Source organism: Camelus ferus, chromosome 26 (assembly GCF_009834535.1).
Source record: "Camelus ferus isolate YT-003-E chromosome 26, BCGSAC_Cfer_1.0, whole genome shotgun sequence".
NCBI classification, from domain to species: domain Eukaryota; kingdom Metazoa; phylum Chordata; class Mammalia; order Artiodactyla; family Camelidae; genus Camelus; species Camelus ferus.
The window spans coordinates 24875158-24898797 of NC_045721.1; the positions used below are offsets into that span (position 1 = coordinate 24875158).

The 23640-nt window shown below is 42.9% G+C and overlaps 1 protein-coding gene across 1 annotated transcript in view; it reads left to right on the forward strand.

The window, feature by feature from the left end:
- CSMD1 (CUB and Sushi multiple domains 1) overlaps positions 1-23640 on the forward strand; it is a 1664412-nt gene that overhangs the window by 271562 nt on the left and 1369210 nt on the right. Inside the window, 2 exon segments of the mRNA XM_032468715.1 lie at positions 13722-13841; positions 14955-15063. Coding sequence (XP_032324606.1) covers positions 15047-15063 — 17 coding nt within the window. The 5' untranslated portion in view covers positions 13722-13841; positions 14955-15046.

The following is a 23640-nucleotide window of genomic DNA, read 5'->3' on the forward strand; positions in this document are numbered from 1 at the left end:
TCTACACGTCTGTAATAACTTTAATATGTGCGTGTTTGAATACACAGCTGCAGGGAGTATTTGTTTGAATATGAGAAGCAATTCTTGTTCTTTCAAATATCAGAGAGTAATTTATGAAGTTTTAGTTAATATTACATAATTCACCATTGTGGATGAGATGTTTGGTAGAATAATGAAGTAAACTGTACATTCTTAAACAATTATTAATGCGCTTGGGGCTGGTGAGACATCATTGTTTCGACGGGTGTGGGATTGAACATAGAAAAGCCAGCGTCATGACATTAAGGAAACTTGTTTTAAATGTCTTTTAGGTCTAGGTCTGTGTTTTGTTTGGAAGTAGCACCAAGCATCTCACTCTAGTTTCAGGAAGAAGACTAGACTTCCTTGGTGTGAGGGAGACAGATGATGGAGACAGTGGCCCAGAAGTTTTGGGGAGGAGAGATGCTCAAACATGTAGCCAGCAGTCATCTTCAAGAAGGGTCCTAAGAATTGATTGTTTCCTGGTCATTTCTGGAGCCGAGAGTAAGGATCAAAGTGTTAGTACTGTTTCTATCTGGATGTATTTCCTTCTAGAGATTGGATCTTATTGGGGAAAAATAATTAACTAAAGACTGTTGCTTTTCTGGGTGTGGTCAATAGAAGAAAGACTCATTGACGTTTGCAAGAGGTAGTAGAAATATCAAATTGGGTTAAGGCTCTCAAGGTCAGGCTAAAAAGCCTTACTGATTTATTTTGTTAAACTGCCATTTGAATTCCTGAATTGGCTTTTTTGTGTGTCAACCTTAAATAAAAGTGCAATGCTCCACACAGGTTTAATTGGTCATATACACCAAGATCCAATGAGAAAAATCACAGAGGATTACATTTCTGCACATAGGAACTCACCATCTTACGGGTCTAGGTGGAAGTTTTATTAGCACATTATTTCTTTCTTTCTGGGTTTCTACGTTGTGAAAAGTTCACTCTTATTTTCTTCTTTTGGTGGTTATATAGTTGCCCAGAATACAAAATTGAGAATGCAGATGGCTATTTAATCTATGAAGAATACAATTATATGTATTACAGGCATATGAATACATATATAAGCTTGTTTTTAAAAACAATATGATTGGGAGGTTACTTTGAACAGTATTCCAGCTAGAGGAAGAAGATACACATGTGAATAGGAACCTGTCGTCAAGTGTAACCCATGGTATGAGATGTACCGGCCTGGAGACTACATCTTCATTTTATTGTGACTTGAGTCCTGAGGTTTTGAGTATTACTGGAAGTCCTTCCTGGTGCAGCTTAATTTATCCCACTTGCACAACGCCGTATGGGAACATTCTGTGATATATTTACTTCCTGATAAGATCTTCTGTGGGATTCTGGTTGGTTTAAATTGAAATAATAGTACCAATAGAAACTCAAATGTCTGTGAGAAGGTATTCAAAGCTCAGAGTTTTGGAAAAGGATCAGCAGTTTCTAAAACATTGTCTGAGACTGGATTGTTGGTTGTACCTAAAAGCAAGTGATTGGAGTGAAGGTTTGCTTTATAATTGCTGGATGATCTGTATGCATGCATCTCAGAGCCTAAGGGGTGCGTGTGTGTGTGTGTGTGTGTGTTTAAAAGCAGGACTTTGACTGACCATCAGCGGTCGGTCAGAGTCCTTAAGAAATGGAACAGTTGACTCTTGTGCCTGAACGAAAGGTTGTGGCCTGGAGTTGTGAAGTTCCAGTTAGCTGAGGGTCACCAGCCAGACAGGGTGGAAGTTTCTAGAAAGCTCAGCAGAGAAACTGCAGACGGAAAGGGCTGAGCTGTGCCTTACAGAATTAGAGCATGCGGCAGGAGGAACCAGCCTCACATGGAGAGAGTGGGACAGTCTGTTTGGCTAAGCTGTTTCCACGGGCAGGCCTCCACACCAAATGCTCTTCTGTTCTTTCCTGAGCGTCTTTGTTCTGTCCCCTTGGCTGCCCCTCCGGCATCTCTCACCTTCCACAGGAAGATGTTCTCTGAAGGCTCAGGGTCACTTGATCTACTCCTTCACCTCCTTCCCAGACATGCATCCAGTGATTATCGTCCTGATCCCTCGATTCTGCCTTATCCCTTCCCTCCTCTCTTTTCTGCTTGTCCTCGCCCCTGGCTGATCCAGTCCAGCTTCTTGGATTAAATGACTCCAGGTCTGCTTCTCCAGCCCAGTCTCTCTGAGGAACCCCAGAAGCCTGTAGCCAGATTGCCTCCTTGACACTTCTGCTTGGATGTCTAGCAAGCACCTGAAATTGAACATGTCCTGAAACCAGCAAGCCCCATGACCCTCTGCCCCAGACCCATGTCTCACTCGGTCTCTCCAGCCGCAGTCAGTGGCACCTTCGCCCTGCACTTTGCTCAGAGCAAGGTTGAAGTCATCGCTGGCCTCCTGTCTTCTCTGGAGCCCCGCCTCCTATCCACGAGGAAACAAGAGCATTAGGTCTTAGCCCCCGTCTAGATTCTAAGAATAATGTACATTTTAAAAATCTTTTACTAGTGAAAGTTTGACAGGTCATATTATATACAACTCAAGTATCCAAAACTGTTGAATGCGGATAAATTGAGTAGATAAATTGTTACTGTTTAGTACATGAATCAGAAGTATTATTTTCAATATTTAAAATTTTCTAAATATTGGGCTTCTGTTAAATTAGGTTTGAAACATTCTTGATCATAAAAGCGGTTGCACACGTAAGCCCGTGAGTACTGTGACAACGTGTGTGATCTAGAGGCAACACAGCCTGGGAGCGCGGGGCACGGTCACCTTCACTCCTCGGGTCAGAGGTCACGGGAGCGTAAAGGCGTGTTTGTCGTGCTCTTGGAGAAAAAGACACTGTACTCGCTTGCATTTCAGCGAAATCTTGCTTTGATACTATTTTCTTCAGACTCAGATTGAGAATTGGATAATTCTATCATGTATCTTAAAAATTTTAGATTAAAAAGTCACCGACATTTTCCGTGACCACATTTCACCTCTGTAGAACAGTATTACAATGTTGGTGATTTGAAGAAGGTATTTGTCTGAAAAGACGTAAGTAGCACAGTCAGTAGGAATCATCTGAACAGCTACGTTCGTTTGTTTTGGGATAAAAGTGAGATCTTTGGCACTAGCAATATACGACTGAATTTGGTGTATAAATGTATATGAGAGACATTAAAAAATGTGTGATGAGATACAGACTTTAGAAGGATAATACTCAGCTGCAGTTCTGTGGGTGTTTCTGTTGGGTACCCTAAGAAATTGTCATGGAAGGTGCTCATAAAACAACTCAAAGAGACCTCGGGCCTTTGTGTCTGCCATCGAGTGAGAGCTTTCTTCACACGGAAACAGAGGTGGACACTGGTGGCAGTTTCTTGAGCCCAGTGTTCAAGGCAGCCTCGTCTTTTCCACAGACACGCCGAAGGAGAGAGAGTGAGTAAAACCAGCCAGGGGACTGGCATGCCTTCCTTAAGGCCCCGTCTGCTTGCCCTCTTTGATATGGCTGGTAAGTTAGGAACGGATCCTTTTCCAGAGGGAGCTAATTTCGGTGATGCTGACGATGAAGACAGCGACCAGCAAGTACGGGGGAGTCGCCACGTGTCAGCTCGTAGCGTCTCAGGGTTGACGCTACAGCCTAGTCTACAGAGGAGGGAACTGCGTGCACATAATTCAGTTACGCTGCCCAGGTTCACGCCTTTGCTAAGTGGCAGGCGGGAATCCACTGCAGGCTTTTTTTCTTAGCGGAACTGTGTCCTGATGAGAGAGGTACCGTTACGTTTCCCCAGGAGCCCCGATTCCTCTCCCTCTCCTTACCTTTGGTCCAGCTCTCCAAAGATACGGCTGGTGGTGCCATCAAGCAGGCGCCTGACGTCAGGGAGGGACCAGGCCTGCCCCGAAGGCTGAGGGGCGAGGGGTCGCACACAGGTGGCGGCTGGGCATGAACTTGGCAGGGGAATGGACGGTCTACAACGCCTGCTCCCTGATCTCCGACTCTTTGTGTCCTGAAGTTTCTCTTTCACTCTGATGGGGAAAATCGACATGTGGCCTGGCCCTCAAAGCGGGGAGGCAGTCAGAGATAAGCCAGGACTGGGGTTTTCTTTCTTTTTTCCCTCCAACCTTCTCGAGGTATAATTGACAAAAACTGAGTCTATTTAAAAGGCACAGTGGGGTGCTTTGATATGTGTGTACATTGTGGAACAGCCACCACAATCAGGCCGATTCACGTTTCCTTCCCTCACGCACTTACCGTGTTGCCAAGTTTATGTGTGTAAGACGAGCACGTTCCGGGGTCTCACGCACAGCGACGCGATGCTGGTCTGCAAGCCTGTGCTGTGTAGCTGCAGTCTGCGGGACAGGGTGTGGTTCGCTGATAATTTAACTTGGTAGAAGGACAGCAGTTTAGAGACTCCAGAGGAATCTGTGTTCCTCAGATGACTGTTTTGAAAATCCAGTCATCGTGTTGCCTAACAGATGCGCCATGATTAATCGTTGCAGTAAAGTCTTCGCTTGACAGCAGACAGGTTGAGATTCAAGTCACTGCAGAGCTCCCTAAGAAAAGTGACTCCCGTGAGACATTCACGATTTAGCTTTTAGGCCTGTGAAAAACCGGACTCTCACCAGTGTTCATCTCAGCTGCCTGTGAAACCAGGCACCCTGAGCCCAGGCGGGCGCTGGCAGGTGGACAAGTACCCCAGGTGTCTTCAGAAAGGATCTCATTCACTGGGGACTTATGTTCACATTTGACTGACAGGAAGATACACATTTTCTTCTTACTGAGGGAAGTGAAAAATGTATTGCATCTCAGGAAAAAAAAATGGATTTTCCTTGAAATCTTAATAACCTCATCAAATTCTTACACCCTTTACAAAGGCAAAAACGGGGAAGACTTGTAAGTAGAAACTACCAGAAATGGAGCAGTGTCTTCAAGCTTGAGAACTCAGTCTGAAGATTTTCTCTTCTAAAGGCACTTTTAGACGTATGTTAGAAATTTTATTTAATCTGTATGAGCCTTGGAAATTGTGTAGGCCGTGTTGCACTGTGAACTTTTGTCAGATCCGTCTTCCTGCAAAGCATACATTGTGTGTGTGTGTGTGTGTGTGTGTGTGTGTGTGGTATAGTATGTGGACGGCATGTTTAACTGGTATCTACTATATATGTGGCATTTATCATCTGTGGTATATGAGATATATACTCAAAATTCTCTCGCGTGAATGTTTCTAAAATGCCTTTTTCTCTTTCCCTGACTAGAAACATTTTAAACGTTTTTCAAAGTAGACAACCTACCAATACTTGAAAAGAGATTTAAGCCCATCACAGACTGGAGAACTATGGTGTTGCTAATAGCATTTATGATGCTCGATTTATAAAGAAGAAAAGTATTGAAGTGGCACCAGCCCAGAGACTTCCCAGAGCAGCAGAACAGAAGCCCCACAACTGCTATTCCTTCTGTAAAAAGGAAGGAAAATCAGGTCAATTGGCAACTTTTGATAAATTGCCTACAATGGATCATGGTTTGGGATAAAACTGGGTTTTTTTGTTTGTTTGTTTTGCAAGAGAAGCCATTTAAATCAATGAGCACAGCTTCAAAGCACATAAATATTGACACAAGCGAATTCAGAGATGGGAAGAAAGAAAAATAAAAGGCAGAGATGCACAGGAACCGTGGGGATGTTTAAGCTCAGAAATAAAATTCAGGGGAGTCAAAGGACCAAAACAAACTGTGGTCACAGTGTGTTGATAGGAAAAGCAGGTTTGAAGTAAAATTAAAACGGAGTTAAGAAATAATCTCGCCAGTCCGGTGACTTTTGCTGAGCACAGCTGAGGATTTTAGGTCTGTGGGGAAAAGTGAAATGTTCAGAAAAAGAAATAAATCTGCTAGAAATAAGGTTTTAAAAATGGTTACAGAATGTGCATTTTCTAAGACAAGCTGTGTTGATTTTATTTTGTTTATTAATATAGGAAAAAGCTTTACGTGTGCGTTTGCGATTAGGGAATGGGGAGAATGTTATGTGGCAGCATAACAACCATTACCCTTTTAACGTGATAAAGAGCATTTCCTCAAACCCACGGCAAACCTCAGCCATCAGCGGAAAGACACGTTAAATGAGTCATTGTCCTTGGCAAAATGCAAGGAAAGCAGATTTCAGAAGATAATCATCTGACGAAACATAATTTGGTCACTTTTAAATGAGCAATTCTTTATGTGAGTTGAAATATGGAATCAATCCCCATTCTAGACACTACATCAGTTTCACTTTCAGTGAACACGTCTCATTTCATTGAAAGATACATTCTCTCGACATTCCTGGAATGGTCTTTGCTAGCACAAGGGCGCAGTAGGAGTTTAGTGAAGACATTGCTTAAATATTCAATATTGGGGTCTCTGCATAAAAACAGTCAATGACAAAGTGCAGTATGTTCCGTCCTTCTGTCTCATTTTATGTGTCAATTCTGTTCATTCAGAAAAGCAGACAGGCGACCGACGGAGAGCTTACTGCGCTCCAGGCATTGTTCTGGGTACTTCAGATCCATCCTGGGTGACTTAGATACGATCCCACCTCGTGAAGCTAACATTCCAGCAGGGAAGAGGGACCTCAAACATAATAAAATGAATCCAAGAAACGTGAAAAATGTGAGTCAAAGCCACTTAAAGTTTTAAATCAAAGATTAAAAGAATTCTAACATTTGTTCAATTGCTACTTTATAGCTGTTAAAGAACATAAAACATGCTTCTCAGAAACACCTCCCACAAAAGAAATCAAGTTGTTTATGGTGTTTAATGACTCCTTGAATGTAGAGTCTCATAAAATTTGTGATAATCACATCACACTTCCACCCGGGTCGAACTATGAAGAATTCAAAGGAGTATCAGGTTTTTGTAATTTACGTACATATGATAGATAATCCATCTTGAAGATGATAAAAAAAATAGAGCCTCTTTCCTAGCATTCTTTGCTTCCATTCTAAAATAAAATTTAAAATGTTATTAGCATAGTTTGCCACACTGTAAATTGAACACTTGCTAAAACGGAATCAGCAGGACTGATTAGTTAAAATGTTGAAGAAGTTAGATTCATTTCTTCACAAAAGCAAACCTGAAAGCAGGACCTGAAAGAAGAGTAAGACAATTGGTAAATAACAACAGGGTGAAGTATTTTTATTAAAGTAGATTTTGTAAGAAAAACGGAAGACAAAAGGATGCCCTTTTTTAAATCCCAAGAAAAATGTGGGCACCTTTCAACTACAGGAGTCTTCTGTCATTACTATTTAAGATTAATTTCTCCTAGTAGTAAGATTCCAAATGCTGATGGGAATCTACAGAGACTTAAAATCCAGGTGCATGGATTGAAAACTCCTAGACCGATTTCCTTTCTCATCCGTAATTCTTTAGTTCAATATGAACATCTGTCTTCACTATTGTTAATAAGAAATGTAAGTTCCATTTCCTTTCTATTTTTTTCCACTTTTATAGCAAGACTGAAAGGTTGTATATAAAGCGCTCTACTTCTTAAACTCTGCAATACTTAACGGCTTTTAAGACAATATGCTCAGTCTCAGGTTTTAGTTGGAGTTACATCCAGGCTAGAAATAGTTGTCTTTCTCATTTTTCAAGAGAGCCAAACGGAACGATCTAAGCAGTGTGTTGATAATACCTTTCAGTATTTTAAAAGCCCGTATGTTGTGAAATATCTGTCGTATGTAATTTCTAATTATAACTAATTATAGATTGTTAGTAATGAGTGTGTGTGTGTGTATATATATACATATAATTTTTTTTTCTTCTTTAGTGAATTTCCCTGAATATGTTCTGGTCAGTTTTAAAAATGTGAATGTTGTCCTTTCTTTGCTTCTTTTTTGTGTGTGTGGTGGGGGGAGGAGGGTTGCTAATTAATGACTTACTCTCTAATTTGCCAAATGTATTTAATGTTTTAAGTTGCATATCTGCTTGTCATTCTGGCACTAGGCTGCCTCCTGACGTGCGTGTAGAGCACAGTTCCATCCTGGTTCTGCCCTGCGGGACACTGATAATTCCACAGGGTGAGGTCACAGAGGCACGGGAAGGGACCTGTCATTTTAAGCTGAGACACGTCCCCAGCGAGAAGGAGTTACTGGTTCCCTGAGAGCAGAGGTCAAACGTGACCGAAGTGCTTGGTGGGATAGTAGTGGCTGGGGCATCCTGTCCGAGAACTGTTTCCTGGTTTGTGACATTTGACCTGAGAGCTGAAATTGTTCAACCTCTTAGCACAGAAACTTTGCCTATGAGTAAAATGTGTAACTAAAGCTTATATTTTTGTTCTTTCATTTTCAAAACAGACATTGTCGTTGACTTACACACAGTCAAGTTTGAAATTTCAATTTAAATAAGTAGCCTGGAAATAATGCCTTAATTTCAGAGCATGATGAATGCAAACACTAAGAAGTGCCTATACAATACTATGAAAATGCCTGTGAGGCGTGTGGGTAACACACAGAGTCACTGTTGATACTTACTGTGGTTTGCTGTCTATTCTATTGAAAGGGACGCTTCATTTTAGTTGAAGGTCAGTGAAAATAAATACGTAATTATTTTCCCCCTATGAGTTCACCGACCTTGCGAATTGTACTCATGAGGACTTCAGTTAAGTCATCCTGATGAAGAAGATGCATTGTCCCTCTGAGCTCAGCTGACGTAAATAAGAACCTCCACAGTCTTGACTCCGTCTCTAGATGGTCTCACATACCCAGCACTGGGATGTTCTTAGTAATCTTACTCATGTTTATCTTTCCTCGCAAGACCAACATCAAATGTAGAGGTCCAACTCTCCATGCCATTCAAAATCCTACATAAAACACTTTTTGTTCTAGACAAATTCCAGAAACTTAGTTTCCAAGATTATCAGATTGTAGGAGAGACTCCCAGATTATATTTTATTTCAAAGTAGATGTGACCAATTGAAAAACTACCTAAAGTTTCCAAAACAGTGTAAGACACCAAGTCCTCTTAAAGAGAAATCGTATTTTACTCTCGAAGACAATTGTGACGTTATTTTAACCACGTGACGCGCAAGCTTGAGAACAAGGGTACTTATCACTACAGCGGACATTTCTTGGGATCGCCAGGCGCACTGAGTGATATGCTAGATGGTTCAAACCTTATGGAATTCTGCGAAGGTCAACTGAACGAGCCCAGTGTTAGAGGTGGAGACCAAGGCTCAAAGCTGCCCAAGTCCAGTGATGAGACTCTGACCTAGTGTGAAAGCGTTTGCTGGAAGCCACACCTCAGCGCCTGCAGTTAATTCTGTTGTACAAAAGAACAAAGTGGGCAGTGGCGCTCGGCACAGCACAAAACCCCTTCTCCACTGGGAGTGTATTTTGCAAGCAAAGGCTTCCTGGAGGAGACCCTGGAAGTGCCTGGAAGCCGTTCTGTCTCCGTTCCAGGTCCCTCCAGCAAGTTCTAAACATCAAGAGCCCTGAAAGCTGCCCTCCCTTGTCAATGACGCGTTTACGTTTATTTTTACTTCTCCGAAGCACTTTGTGTGTAGCCCCTCATCTGGCCGGCCGCTCTGCTTTGTCTCCGAGCTCCCGGGCTGGATGCGGCGATGGGTTACGGAGACCCAGGGTGCGGCAGGCGGGTCTGGGGTTTCTTCCTCCTGCCTGCCACTCCTCAGGAAACTGTTTGAGTCCCTCCAGGATCTCAGTGGGGAGAGTTCTCTCTCTTTCTCTCTTTTCTCACCTCACTGCGAGGAGATGCCATCTGTCCTTTTGGACTGAACGTCGTACTTGTACGCATCATACTCTCAAGTCTGTAAGAGTCTTGCCTTTGGGCCCCAGAGAAGCAGATGTTCTTCAGAATTATCTTTGCCGTTGGATGCTGCTTTTTCTTTTAACCAGATGTGGTGACTTCTACCCCACCTGCTCTCCTGCTCAGTGCATGTGCTGACCAGCTGCTAAGCATGACCACGTGTTAGGGGTGCTCTCTGACCTCCTCTTTGCTTGTCTCTCCCCTCCAATTGTCCCCCCACAGTCCTGGCATTTTCTGCCACCAAAAGGTATCTCAACACGCTTGAAGTCTCTCCATCTCAATGACCAGTGACCTCTTCATTGACCCCCAGATTCATTCATTGCAAGAAATGTTCATTGAACACCTGCTGACCGAGACCAGGTACTGTTCTGGCCGCAAGGGGCTGGGCGCTGAGCGGACGCAGCCGAGGCCTCCAGGGGAGCCTGCGAGGCGCCCTCCCCGGCGCCCTCTGGCTGCGTGAGCGCAGCAGTGACTCTCAGGGGCGGAGAATGTGACAGCGGCTCTTTGTTCTCTGTGTGAAGTTCTGCTGCTTTCTCGTGATTCCATTTTCTCATTGCTTTGAACATAACAACGTAGAATCTCAGTGCCTTCGAGTCATCTGACCGACTAGGTTTCAGGTAGGTTGAAATGAATTATTAGCAAGTGAATCACACCCCAAACTGCACAGCATTTCAGCTGTTCTTTAAGGAGTCAGAGGACTTGACGTGGGTAATACGAGCGCTCACTTCATCCTGATTATTTAAATTAAGTGCCATTTGGTGAACTGTCTTGGTGTAACATTCTCTTCTCTGTCGGTTACAACATGATTGTTTCAAAACGACTGGCATTGTTGCCTGTTCTCAAAATGTGTTGTTAGCAAAAAGGTTTAGGATTTCAAATGTCAGTCAGCCTAGGAAATATGCCAGGTTTCACTGTTTGAGATCAGAAAAACAACAAAAAATTTAGATCAACTTTTGAAAAAAATCTAAGAAACTTAGACAAATAGCTTAACATAATAATTTGGCAACAATATGGTTTAACAACCATTAAGATTTTGATAAACATGGCTTTTTCTCTTTTCATGGGAAGCATAGAAGCCAGTCATTTGATAAGGCAAAAACATGATTTTCATTTAAAACTATATTCTCTAAATATTTTTCTACTAACTTTTAAAATACTTAGGTTAGTTCTGGAAATGATGGAGCAAATAATAAGTTAATCCTTAATAGATGATCAAAGAGGATTCAGAATCTTAAAGTAATGGATAGTTTTGAAATAAGGAATGTACCAGAAATTTAGCTTTTATCTACACATCACTTCATGAGGTATAATTTTAATTAATAGCATTATGCTTGTAGGGTCCTGATGAAGATTGAATTTCCCAAAATGCACAGGACATTGACATGCATATGATCATTAAAGATTCTTCATGTAATATGCATTGTCCATTTTATTTGAATATTTATTTTAATAATTTTTTCATGTGTTAATGCTTGCGACGACTCACTTGTTAAGCTTTATAAGATATCTTTTCAGGGTGACTTGCTATTTTTACAAAAAGTGTACACATCCTAACCATCTATTTACATGACACTACAACTTCCCCAATTTTATAAAAAAAGAATAGTGTTGGTAGCAGTTCAGCAGCCCCTGGCCCAGCGTATCAAAACTAAAACAGATTTCCTCTCCGTATTTTAAATACTTAAGCATTATTTACATTGGAAAGTAATCTTATTTATCTCTTAGTTTCCTTAGAACACCTCACCCAGTGCCTGACAAGCATTCAGAGCTTCATAATCGTCTGTTGAATAAAGGAAAACACCTGGAGACAGTTTCATCGTTGCCCTGCATTTTTCACTCTTTCCAATGATCTTTTGCTTTGCTAAATAGGCAGAGCAGGCTGGCAGGTGATGAGAGGGCGGGGCATTTCACTTCATGACGTTTACACCTAATTGCTGTGGGAAGCATGGTTGGTCATAGGTCATTTGATTGGATGTTCTGTTTCAACTTTGGGTTTCATTTCTGCAGTCTTTGCATGACTCACAAATTTAGAAGGCCCACATACGAACAATTATCTGGATGGTCAGCATTCATTTCTGCTTATTTTCTCTTTCTATTCTCATTAAAAAAAAATTTAACCAATGGGAGTTGTGGTATCACGTTCTGGACAGCTTTATCTCCAACGGGTATTTAAACTCCCCCCACAATTTAGTGACTGCCACGCGGGTAGAAATGGTGAAAAGAAAGCTCTTTGGTGCTTACTCCCCCTCCTGGCCGAGTTCCATATTACAGTCTGAGGTCATCGTGTTGCAAACCGCTGTGATTTACGGCAAGCTCCTAGCCCACGGCGGTACCCCCAACTTTCTGTTAGTTCCTTGTTTCTGTCCCTGTTCTTCTCATTAAAAATGATTTAGTATTGTGGTATACGACCGGTGCTAAAACAGCATAGTATTAGACATCTCGAGATATGTGATTACAGAGTGGGCAACAAAGAATTATTGTTAATTTCATTAATTTAATGATTACATTCTGGTTTTGCAAGAAAATGTTCAGCTTTTAGAGATGAGTGTTGATGTGTGTAGGGGTAGAAGACCATGATATTTCGTATTTGCTGTAAGATACAGTATAAAAATAAAGAAAAAATAGAAGCTTGTATCAAATGTAACCAGATTTTCAACAACAAAAACAATTAATTCAGAGCAACAGACATATGGGATTCACTATCCTAGTCATTCTGATTTGGGGCCTGTCTGATTTATTTTTCAAATTAAAGTTTAAAAGCATGTGCTTCAATGTCATCATTAGAAAATTTCCACCACTACTCCTACGTAGGCATGACACTCATGCACATCTGGGACTACAGGAAGTCATGTGACTAGGAGCAAAGGTGGGAACATTAGAAAACACAAACAGCTGGATGTGTCTGACTTTGAGAGTCATGTGGAGAATGTGATGGATTTCAAAGCCCAGGGAGCCGAGCATCTCATTAGGATCAGCGCCCAGCTACATTGTAAAACCTGGAGTGAGAGGACCTTTGCTTATGAGCAGACGAACTGATGTGCGAGAACAGGGCCGGTGACGGGGGGACAGGGGACAGGGAAGCCCAGGGCACTGACTCCACCCAAAGCCCAGGCTCTCAGCCACTATGCTGGCTTCCTCCTTGTCTCACTGGGTATGAATTTATACTTCGTTTTCCTGTTAGACATTACAGAATTTAAACTTATATATGGTTTCATGACATTCATTTAAACAAATCCACAGCAACCAAAATCCTCTTAGAGTAACTTTCAAGAGGATTTTGAGAGCAGATTAGAAGTTGATTTAAAAGATGCCGAGGCTCATGACAATAAAAGTGACAGTTACGGGGGCATCGTTCTGTGTCGGGAAGGACACTGAACCCTTTCCCACCGTGCTACCTAATGCTTATAGCAAACCTACACACATACGTGTTTTTTTAAGGAATGTTTTGTTGAACTGCATCCATGTTTGATGGAAAGCGATCCTGTGTAGTCTATGCAACTGATGAGTTTGGAGCTAACTGTCCACCCGTGAAACCAAGTGGACATAAACATCAGCTCCCATTTTCCAGATGAGAACAATACAATGCAGAGAAGTTAAATGACCATCCCACGTTCTCTTGGGTAATTAGCAGGAAGTGAGGTCAAGCCAGAGCTGCCCATGGCCAGAGCCCGTGCTCACCGCCAGCAAGCTGTAGCTCTTCTGGACCAAGAAGAACAGCCCTAGAACAAGGCTGAGAGCTGCCCTGCCCGTCTCTCTAGCCAGCGCTGGAGAGTTACCGTTCCTGTTCTTTGTTTACTGTTCCTGTTCTTGGTTTTGCTTTTTCTTTTTTTTTTTTAAGCGAATCTCTCAATTAACCACATTTTCCGTGGTTAATTGCTAGGCGTTTCAATGACTGCAACTGTGCATACTCACTCTCCGTCTTACTTTGCTCTGTGTTATTTTTCTGTCTTAAGCATCGCCCTCAACTGTATAGACTCGACCTCACAGAAGTCCTCCCTCCAGCCACGGAAGTCTCTGTGTTGCACTGACGTGGCCAAGGCCAGTTACAGGCTGCGTCTCTGCTTCCGTAATGGGTAAGTGCATTGATGTAGAAAGTTCATTTCAGAGTGGAAAAAAGCTGCACTTTTTGAAGAGTCTTGTACGTCCAGAAGCCTTGGATGCCTACAACTTGGAAAGCTTAATTAGGGTTATATTTGGAAGAACTGGAGGATATATTTTAATTAGATAGCTTTAAAAATATTTCTTCTTACAATGTTATATTCACACATAAGTCCTCAGGTACTGTATTTATAACTTGCATCAAAGTCAGAAAACGAGGAAATTTCTAGAACACTGAAATTATGGCTATTGTGAAATGCTAAATTCTGCTGCTTTCGTCACCACTGGCAGAAGCTGCACAAAGAGAACATGGTCTTTCTGTCCTGTTTTTTCCACCTTCCTCTGCCTTTATAAAGATTTCAAAATTAAAAAAAAAGATTTAAAATCAATTTCTTTTAAAAAATACCATAAATTTAAAGACAAAGAGATTCATATCAGGTAAAGTCAGTTAATGTAATTTTACCTAACTGAAAAGTAGCTGAAAAGATAAAACAATAAGTAATAAATAATTAAAACAACTAAAAAAAACATAAATAGCTGGAAAAAAAAAGTGGCATGGCTAAGCCACTTTATGTGAGAAGTCTGCAGTATTCGTGATGAAAGCAAGAGACAGTATTTCCTGGTAATTAAAAATAGTTTTCAAAAAAGTTCTGTGCATGTTGGGGGCTTGTGTGCATGTGTGCCTGCATGTGTGTGTTTTGTGTTTGCTTCACAGAAGCAACCAGTAGAGTAATTAGTTCTGAATATCACACTGAATATTCAAATAAAAGATTCTGAACGGGAGACAGTTTCTCCAGAACGGAGATAAAATCAGAACTCCCTCCTGATGGCAACATTATCTCTGTTTCCAAGGAGCAGACGAGTTTAATCCCATCCTCTGTTTTAAACGTATTTGAAAAAACTAGGAAGGAAAACAAAAAGAAAACACTTTGTTTACTCCAAGAGGTACCTTTTTTTAAGAAAAAAAAGTCAAACCCACTCAGTAACTGAAGTCAGGCTGTTGTGAAGAGAGTGATAAAGTCTTCAGAACTTTTCTCTTTGATGTTCCCCAATTAAACGCTTATCCCTGCTTCATCTTTTAATGTCAGGAGGACCAAGGTTTGTCTGATCAACACAGGAAGGCGACTCTGCGGATGGAGAAGCTTCTGACCTTACATCATAAAGCCACACTCCTCTGAGGATGGCGATGTCTGGTAGGTGAGTCACTGGAATGATTCTGTGATAACGGGAAAGCTACGGAAGCGGCTGGGGAGTTTACCTAACGGCCTCCTTTCCGCAGTGGATCAACTAAGAGGAAAGACTTATCAGTCAGAAGGATGTCATGAGAAAATGCGTAGGAAAAAAACCCAGAATCTCTGATAATGTGGTCGTGGGTAGAAGGCTGGACTTCGGAGCGCACTTCCGGATTTAGATCCCATTTCTGCATCTCAGTGGCTATTTGTTGGGGCAAATCATTCCTCCTCTTCATGCCTCAGTGCTCTCCACTGTAGAAAGAGGACAGTCCTGGGTTTTGTGAGTATTAAACACTCGTATTTGTAAACTACTTAGCAGAGGACCTGGAACGTACTAAGTGCTCAGTAGTTGCAAAATTCACGTTTTTAACGATGTATTTCCAATAGCTGGTGCTACGTTATCTGCTGTTATGATATGCGTGTGTTGAGATGTCAGACCTTTTCTGTTCTAACTACAGTTGCCTTTTCAGTTCACTTTCTTCCGTTAATTCAATTTCTAGTCCATGTTTACCTGTGTGTATTTGTCTGCCAGCCCTGCAAACGCTGGCCCCCTGTGATGTGATGGAATCCATGACGAGCTTATGGTTCACTCTTCCTTAAGTAAGTTTCAGTTAGTGTGTTTTGTGAAAGTTCCCTTTCTTTCCAATGTGATCTGTGCATTGCTGGTTACATCTGGATACAACCAAAATGACAGCTCTTCACCTGCCTGCCCTGGAGCAGGAGGTCCGTTGCCTGTGTCTGGCCAGGATCGTGGAGGAGGGGCCCCGCCCCTGGCAGGGAGGGGGCCCTGCTTCAGCGGGGAGCATGGGGAAGACACAGGGCTTGGAGTACTAGTGTCTGGGTTTGCACCGTGAACCTGCCTAAAGGCAATCAGCCCATTAGTCAGCTTCCTCACCTGTAATCCAGCGCTGATGAAAGTTTTGTGAGGAGCAAACAGATAACGTATTTTATACAAATCTATGTACTGAGGAGCCATACCAGGGTGATTGTTACCTTTGTAAGCACGTTCTCATTCTTCTTAATATCTGCCGAGTCTCCTCTGAAATATGAATTTTGATCATAGAGCTTGTTCTGCTGTTAAATTTGGCTAGTTGGTCTGTGTCTATATACCGGATCCACCGGATCAAAACACGGGCGTGTCTGCTGAACTGAACTTCAGGAGAAACAGCACGTTTTCCCTGGGTGGCAGGATGGCTGAGCCATCTGCCGGTGAGGCCGGCTGTCGATGTACATGAGAGCGAGGTTTCTTTCCGTTTATTTTTCCTTTTCATAATTAAAGATAGAGTTAAAACTGCAACTGTTTCAGGGCAAAGGTAGCAGTGTCTTAAGTTCTCAAAAAAGACTGAAGTCTTAGATTTAAAACAATTTTTTAGTTGAAGTGCAGTTGATTTACAGTGTTAGTTTCGGGTTTACCGCCAAGTGATTCAGTTACATGTGCACATACGTGGGTATATTTTCTAAGAGAGTGGATTGTAGGAAGGACGCAATTAAGTAGATCACGAGGATGTCCACAGGACAGGGAGGACTCAGGAGGCGAGAAGGGGACCATCATGGTGGAGGGTGCACAGCCACAGTTGTATCAAGGACAAGCGCCCTGTGAGCCCCCTCTTGGGGTGGCACCGTCACGAGCCCTGCCTCCTTCTGGCCACGCACTGTCCCGGCTCTGCTCTGGCGTCCTGTGCTCTCCTGTGCTGCTCCTCATTCTCTGAGCTGCCCACTCTGTTAGCAGGAGAAAACCTTCGTATTTAAAGCCCTGAGTTCCATTCATGCGTTCCTTCAGGCTGCTTTTGAATGCCTGCTGGGTGTCAGGCACTGGGAACTCTGAGACAAAATAAATGGATGTCATGTGTTGAATGGACGTTAGGCTGCTTCCGTGGCTTGGCACCTCCAAACAGTGCTGCTGTGAACATTGGGGTGCAGGTGTCTTTTTGAATTAGGGTTCCCTCTGGATATATGCCCAGGAGTGGGACTGCTGGATCATAGGGTTAGTCAATTTTTAGTTTTTTGAGGAATCTCCTTACTGTTTTCCATAATGGCTGCACCAAACTACATTCCCACCAGCAGTGTAGGGGGGTTCCCTTTTCTCCACAGCCTCTCCAGTGTTTATCGTTTGTGGACTTTTGAATGATGGCCATTCTGACCATTGTGAGGTGATACCTCACTGTAGTTTTCATTTGAAATTTCTCTGATAATTAGCTATATTCAGCATTTTTTCATGTACCGGTTAGCCATTTGTATGTTTTCATTGGAGAATTGCTTGTTTAGGTCGTCTGCCCATTTTTGGAGTGGATTGTTTGTTTTTTGTTGTTAAGTTGTATGAGCTATTTATATATTCAAGAAATTAAGCCTTTGTCAGTCACATCATTTGCAAATAATTTTCTCCCATTCCGTAGGTTGTCGTTTTGTTTTGCTTATGGTTTCCTTTGCTGTGCAAAAGCTTGTAAATTTAATTAGGTCCCATTTGTTAATTTTTCCTTCTATGGAGATCATCATTCTAAGTGAGGTAAGCCAGAAAGAGAAAGAAAAATACCATATGATATCACTCATATGTGGAATCTAAAAAAAAAAGAAAGAAAGAAAGAAAAAAGAGGACACTAATGAACTCAACTACAAAAGAAACAGACTCTCAGACGTAGTAAATAATCTTATGGTTACCAGGGAAGGGGGGTGGGAAAGGATAAATTTGGGAGTTTCAGATTTGCAAATGTTAACCACTATATATAAAAATAGATTAAAAAAAAAACAAATTTCTGTATAGCACAGAAAACTATATTCAATATCTTATAATAACCTTTAATGAAAAAGAATATGAAAAGGAACACATGTATGTATATGCATGACTGAGACATCATGCTGCACACCAGAAACTGACACATTGTAACTGACTATATTTCAGTAAAAATAAATAAATAGGTGTCACTCCTGCTCTCCTGGAGTTTAGAGTGTAGCTGGAGAAATGGGTACTCAGGTTTCTGGCTAATACTTCAGCACTTAATGTGTGTCAGGCACCTTTCCAAGCACTTTATCTGCATTAATTCATTTTATTGTCACAGTGAGCCTTACACAGCATACTACTTGATCATCAGCACCGTCCCATTTTACAGACAAGGAAACTGAGCCACAGAGGGGTGTACGACTTCCTAAATGCGTATTGCTAGTGAGCAGAAGCACCCAAGCCATCGATGCTTTTAATGTGTTCGGTAGTGCCCCTGTTTTAAAGAAATATTCATCCAGTAACCTTACAAATGTACACGCAAGTGTATCACGGCATGTTTTCCATTGCAGGAAAATGTCTAAGCACTTTACTGTGGATGAATATTTATGATATAATTTGAATATCATTTTAATACGGAAAGTAATTTTACATGTTATCTGCCATCCGATCTTTGCAAGCAACCTATCTGGAGAAGGGGCTGATTCATGAATTACAAGACAGCTGGTAAGACTGGAAATGCTGTCTTCTGACTTTAAACCGACAGTTCTTCCTCTGTGGAGTCTATTTAGTCTTGCTTTTAACGTCCGAATAGTGCTTACATTATGCCAGTGCCCAGTGAATTAAGTGCAGATGAAGCCTTGGCTGTACCTAAGGCTTAATGAGAAAAGCAAGGGCACAGCACAGAGAGAACACGCATTAGAACCTGAAAAGGGCCGCTTGAAACCTGAGCGCGCATTCCGTCTGCAGGTCTTGTCATGAGCTTCTCTTCCAAGTGTAAAGATGGCAAACTACAAAATGCCTTTAATGACTACTTTATAAAGGTAGACCCTTGATAATCAAGGAAAGAGAAAAAAGAAGGAAAAGAAAGGAAGGGAGAAAAAGACAAGAACATCGCCCTGCCCAGACTCCAGGCACTGACCTCACCACCGCAGCATACTAAACACTTCTCTACAAAAGCGCACAAATCAGGTGGAGTGACAGGAAACCCCATAAAAACACCTGCTTTGCATAAACATCCAGGAACCACTCCGGTAGCTGTCCTGCTTTGTCAAGCACAGAAAGCCCTTTTATTCTCCTCGTTTTTCTCCCCACATATTTATTAAAGTAGACATTGAATTTTATTCTTTCAACTTTTTCAGGATTAGCCTTTTGGATACAGGTTGATAGCCCTCAGGAAATGCATTTTTTTTACTGATTAAACAGATGCCAAAAACTACTCCCATATTATATAGCTCAACAAAAATAAGGAGCACATTTTATGTGCCAGACCCTAAGGGTGAAAAGAAAAAGCTCATCCTTACCCACCAGGAATTCACAGTTAGGAAATGAAATCAATAAACATAATTATACTGCAATATGATAAGTGCTGGGGTGCAAAGGAAATGCGTTTTATTTTGCTTGTCCAAGTGCAGAGGTCCCAGGAGGTGACAGTAGCCGAAGAGTGCAATGAAAACCTGCGGCGGATGTCAGGCTGAAAGGGAAGGATGTGTCGGTGCTGTTATGTGGGTGGGGAGGAGGATGGACATGGAGGGCAGGTGGAGACGGTCCAGAGTCTCTGTTGTGGCGGCTGGGAGGACAGGGCAGATAAGGAAGGGGGTGTGTGGAGATCAAAAGAATTCCGTCAGCTGTGCTAGACGTCCTTAGTCCTTCTCCCGTAGGAAATTGAGGGACGAATAATTTTAAATATGAAAGTACATGGCAAGATGTTTATTTTGAAAGCTCACACTCTGAAAGTCTGAAAGATGACACTTGACAGGTAGGGGGACAGCTTTGTAAGAAATACGTTCCAGCAAAGAGGCTTCCAGCCACGCCTAACCGGGAACCTTGCCTCACATCGGAGTGAACGAAAAGAGGATCATTTTATCAGCCGAAGGCGCAGTGGGCGCCTGGTCAGGGCCCGGGGCTGCTGCTCTCGGCTTTGCCTCCTCGTGCATCAGTTTGACCCCAGACTGGCTTCGCACGAGACAGCAGTGATCGCCTCTGCAGTCGGGGGAGAGAGACCCTTTCTGCCGAGCTCATCGGTTCACGCGCCTGCCCTCAGGCTCTGGGCTGGCCGTCTCGTGCTCGGCCCTCAGGGCCGAGGGTGGTGGAAAGAAGGGAATTACTGTCCCTGGCTCAGACTGACTGGGATTGACCTCTGCACCTGGGCTGACGGTGCTTCTGTAGCTGCACGGCTTCCAGGGGCCGTCGAACAAAGTCAGGGTTTGGTCCAAAAGAGAGACAATGGATGATGAGTAGGGAACAAAGATTGCCCAGTGACATATATAACTAACTAACCAACGAGCGCAGTCTGTGTACATGCACGTGTGCATGTGTGCGTGTATATGTGCATGTACATGTATGCGTGCGCCTGCAGTACTAATTAGTGCAGTGCGTGTAGTCGCTTACACATATACACACTACACAGAGTCACACGTATGTGCACATGCACCCTGAGTTTGTAGCATTAGCTGTGGTTTATATGCCGCTATCAGTTACGACGGTGGAACAGCGTAAGAATAGAGCCCTTCAAATAGGTTTCCAACATTTCTCAGGAGCAAAAATGTGCTACAAAAGAAAGTTCACTCCCTCCATCAAACTTGTTCCTTCACCGCCCTCCACCTCAGGTCCCCCTCCTCTGGTTCCACCGTGGCTCACAGGCGCGTTCATGCAGGCAGATGTCCTCGTCAGTGCCGACTGCCATGAACTCTAAATGAGAAAATAAGAAGAAGAATTTTGAACCCCGCAGTGAGAGGAGAACGCATGAAGTCTCTCTCAGCAAGTTTGCCGCCTGTCCTTCCTCACTCTCGTTGCACACTTGCAGCCAAGCTGAGACCTCTTAGAAAGTTTTCATTGTCGTTATTGAAATTTCTCATAGACTTCTTTTTTTTTTTTTTGTAATTGAAGTATAATCAGTTTACAGTGTTGTGTCAGTTTCCGGTGTACAGCATAATGTTTCAGTCATACACATACATGCATGTATTCCTTTTCATATTTTCCATTATCGGTTACTACAGATACTGAATATAGCCCCCTGTGCTGTACAGTCTAAACGTGTTGTTTATCTATTTTATACATAGTCGTTAGTATGTGCAAATCTCAAACTCCCGATTTATCCCTTCCCACCCCCTCTCCCCCGGTAACCCCAAGTTAGACTTCTGGTAACATTTTATTGTGTTTCCTCACCGGGGTCCTAAGAGTCGGATCAGCACGGAGCCCCCGTGAGGACAAGTCTGTCATTACAGCGGAGGCGAGAAGCAGGGGGAGCAGGTGGAAAGCTGGGACAGGAGGGCTCGGCCCGATGTCAGGCTCAGAGGGTCAGCCCAACCACAGAGCAGACGCAGGGTAAAAGCTAGACCAGGAGCCTGACATTTGAGTCCCAAGTAAGAGCTTCGTTCTGAGGGAGCTGCCTGCACTGGGATGCTGGTGAAGCGGGCAGCGTGTCGGTCATTGCTGAGCCGCGGACGACTAGAATGTTTGCTGAATTTCCTTCTCTTCCGGAAGGTGATGTGTTTCAGGACCGCTTGACTGAGGCCTAGTTTGCTCCTTTCCGGTGTGCCCACCCAAGGCCCCGGAGGGCCATGTCTGCAGACGTCCATATTTACATAACGAGATGAGCACAAACAGATTAGGCTGCATTCGACCGTAAGATGCGAAATGAAACACTGGGGTCAGGCAGTGAGATTAGCCACTCCAAATTAGGAGCCGTGCCAAGCCACCCTTGCTCCCCTGGGGCCAGAAGTTGGCTTGTGTTACGTTTGTCCCTCATAAACAGAATGAACGTATTTCTAGGTTTATTTCAGTTGAGGATGGGTTCCTGGGGAGAAAAGAGAAGAGGGGAAAAAAGCCAAGAACATTCTTTATGACACGTCCCAGAAGACCCAGTGGGGACAGTCTTTGAGTTTGAGGAGGAAGGTAGCATTTTAATTAACCTCAAGATAAATCTCTTATATCTAAAAGTGACCAAAAAGCTGCAGATTTGAAAGTATCAAGTTTTCGGAATTTGTTACCATTTTATAAATTCTCTCAGAAATGTAAAATTTATTTTGTTTGTGAATATGTATTCAGAAACCTTGTGGTGCGTGTAGACATAAGGCTGCCCCGTATGGAGCGAACGCACCCCTGCTGAGAGGCGGGGAGGGACCCAGCCACACAGAGGTTTGAATCCCGCTGAGGAGAAAGAAAGTTATCCTGTAAGTTAGCACTTAACCATATGCGTAGATTAAAATTAAAAAGGAATAGAATTTTAAGACTATGGAAACCTCGAGTTCATTTAATCCACGCCTCTACCTTCAGCTAGGAGCATATATTGCTTCTTCAACCAACGATCTCCACAGAGCTCCCCAGGAGAGTCAGTCACAACTGAGAGAACTCACTCCACGTGAAATCTGAGCCCCAGCGTGGCTCACGCCTGAAGCCACGGCCCCTCACTCAGGAGCACAGGTCGCCTGACCCTTTGCTTCTGCGATCTGTTTCTGCAGGACACTTCACCCTTGTCTGCTTGGTTTGTTTGCTTGTTTTTTATACAATATTCTCCTGACATCAAATGTGTAGGATTTTCTTCACACCAACAAACGATTCTCCAAGTCCCTGAACACCTGGATGCCCTGCAGTTTAATTCATTTCAGACACGAACTCATGGAGTTTACATCAGATCCCACAAGTTAAGGGCTCAGTCCTACAAGGTCGCTCCCTCTTCAGGTGCCGGTCACGGGTCTGGAGCACCTGCTGTCTGACCAGCCGTGAATCAGCGGTTCCCACAACCCGCTTTTTGGGTTTGATAATTTGCTGGGATGGCTCATGGAACTCAGGGAAACAGTTTATTTACTTTTACTGGTTTATTATAAAGACTGTTGTAAAGGATACAAATGAACAGCCAGGTGAAGAGGCGCACAGGGTGAGGTGCAGAGAGGCCCCGGGCACAGGCGCGGGGCTGTGCCCCCCCCCGCCCCTGCACATGGGTGTGTCCACCACCCTCCTGTGCTCAGGGCCTGGTGCAGAGGGCCAACAGCATCGCTGGCGCTGGTGGGTGACTCAGTCTCCACCCCTCCCCTCTTCCTCACCCTAACCGTAAATCAGGAAGTTAAATTCAAACAACAGATAATATTTCACACACATCAGAAATGAAGGAAAAAGCAAAACTATTATAATTCTCGGAGCTAACAACATGTGGAGAAATAATATCTCCTATAAACTGCAGCATAAAATGACATTGACTCTGGTGAGACAAAATTGACTGACAATGGCAAAAATGTTAAAGGTACGCGGAACTGCTAAGAATTTTCACAGCTAAGTATCTACTAAAGACAATCTTTTGGTCATACATTCAAAAACAATCCAAACATGTTTATTAAAGCATTTTTTATAGTAAGAAAAGATAAAAGAAACACAGCCTAAAGTCCATCGATACAGCAATTAATGACTAAAATGTGGTATGTTAATGTCAGCGTGTTACACAGCTGGTCACATAAATGAACTAAGTCAACAGCATTCAGCAGTTGAGGGACATTTGAATCGTTTCCACCTTTTGGCTGCCATGAATAATTCTGGCATGATCCTTCTTATACGAGTAATATGTGGGTGTGTTTTTTAATTTTTAATTTCTCCTGTGTGTGTCACACACACACA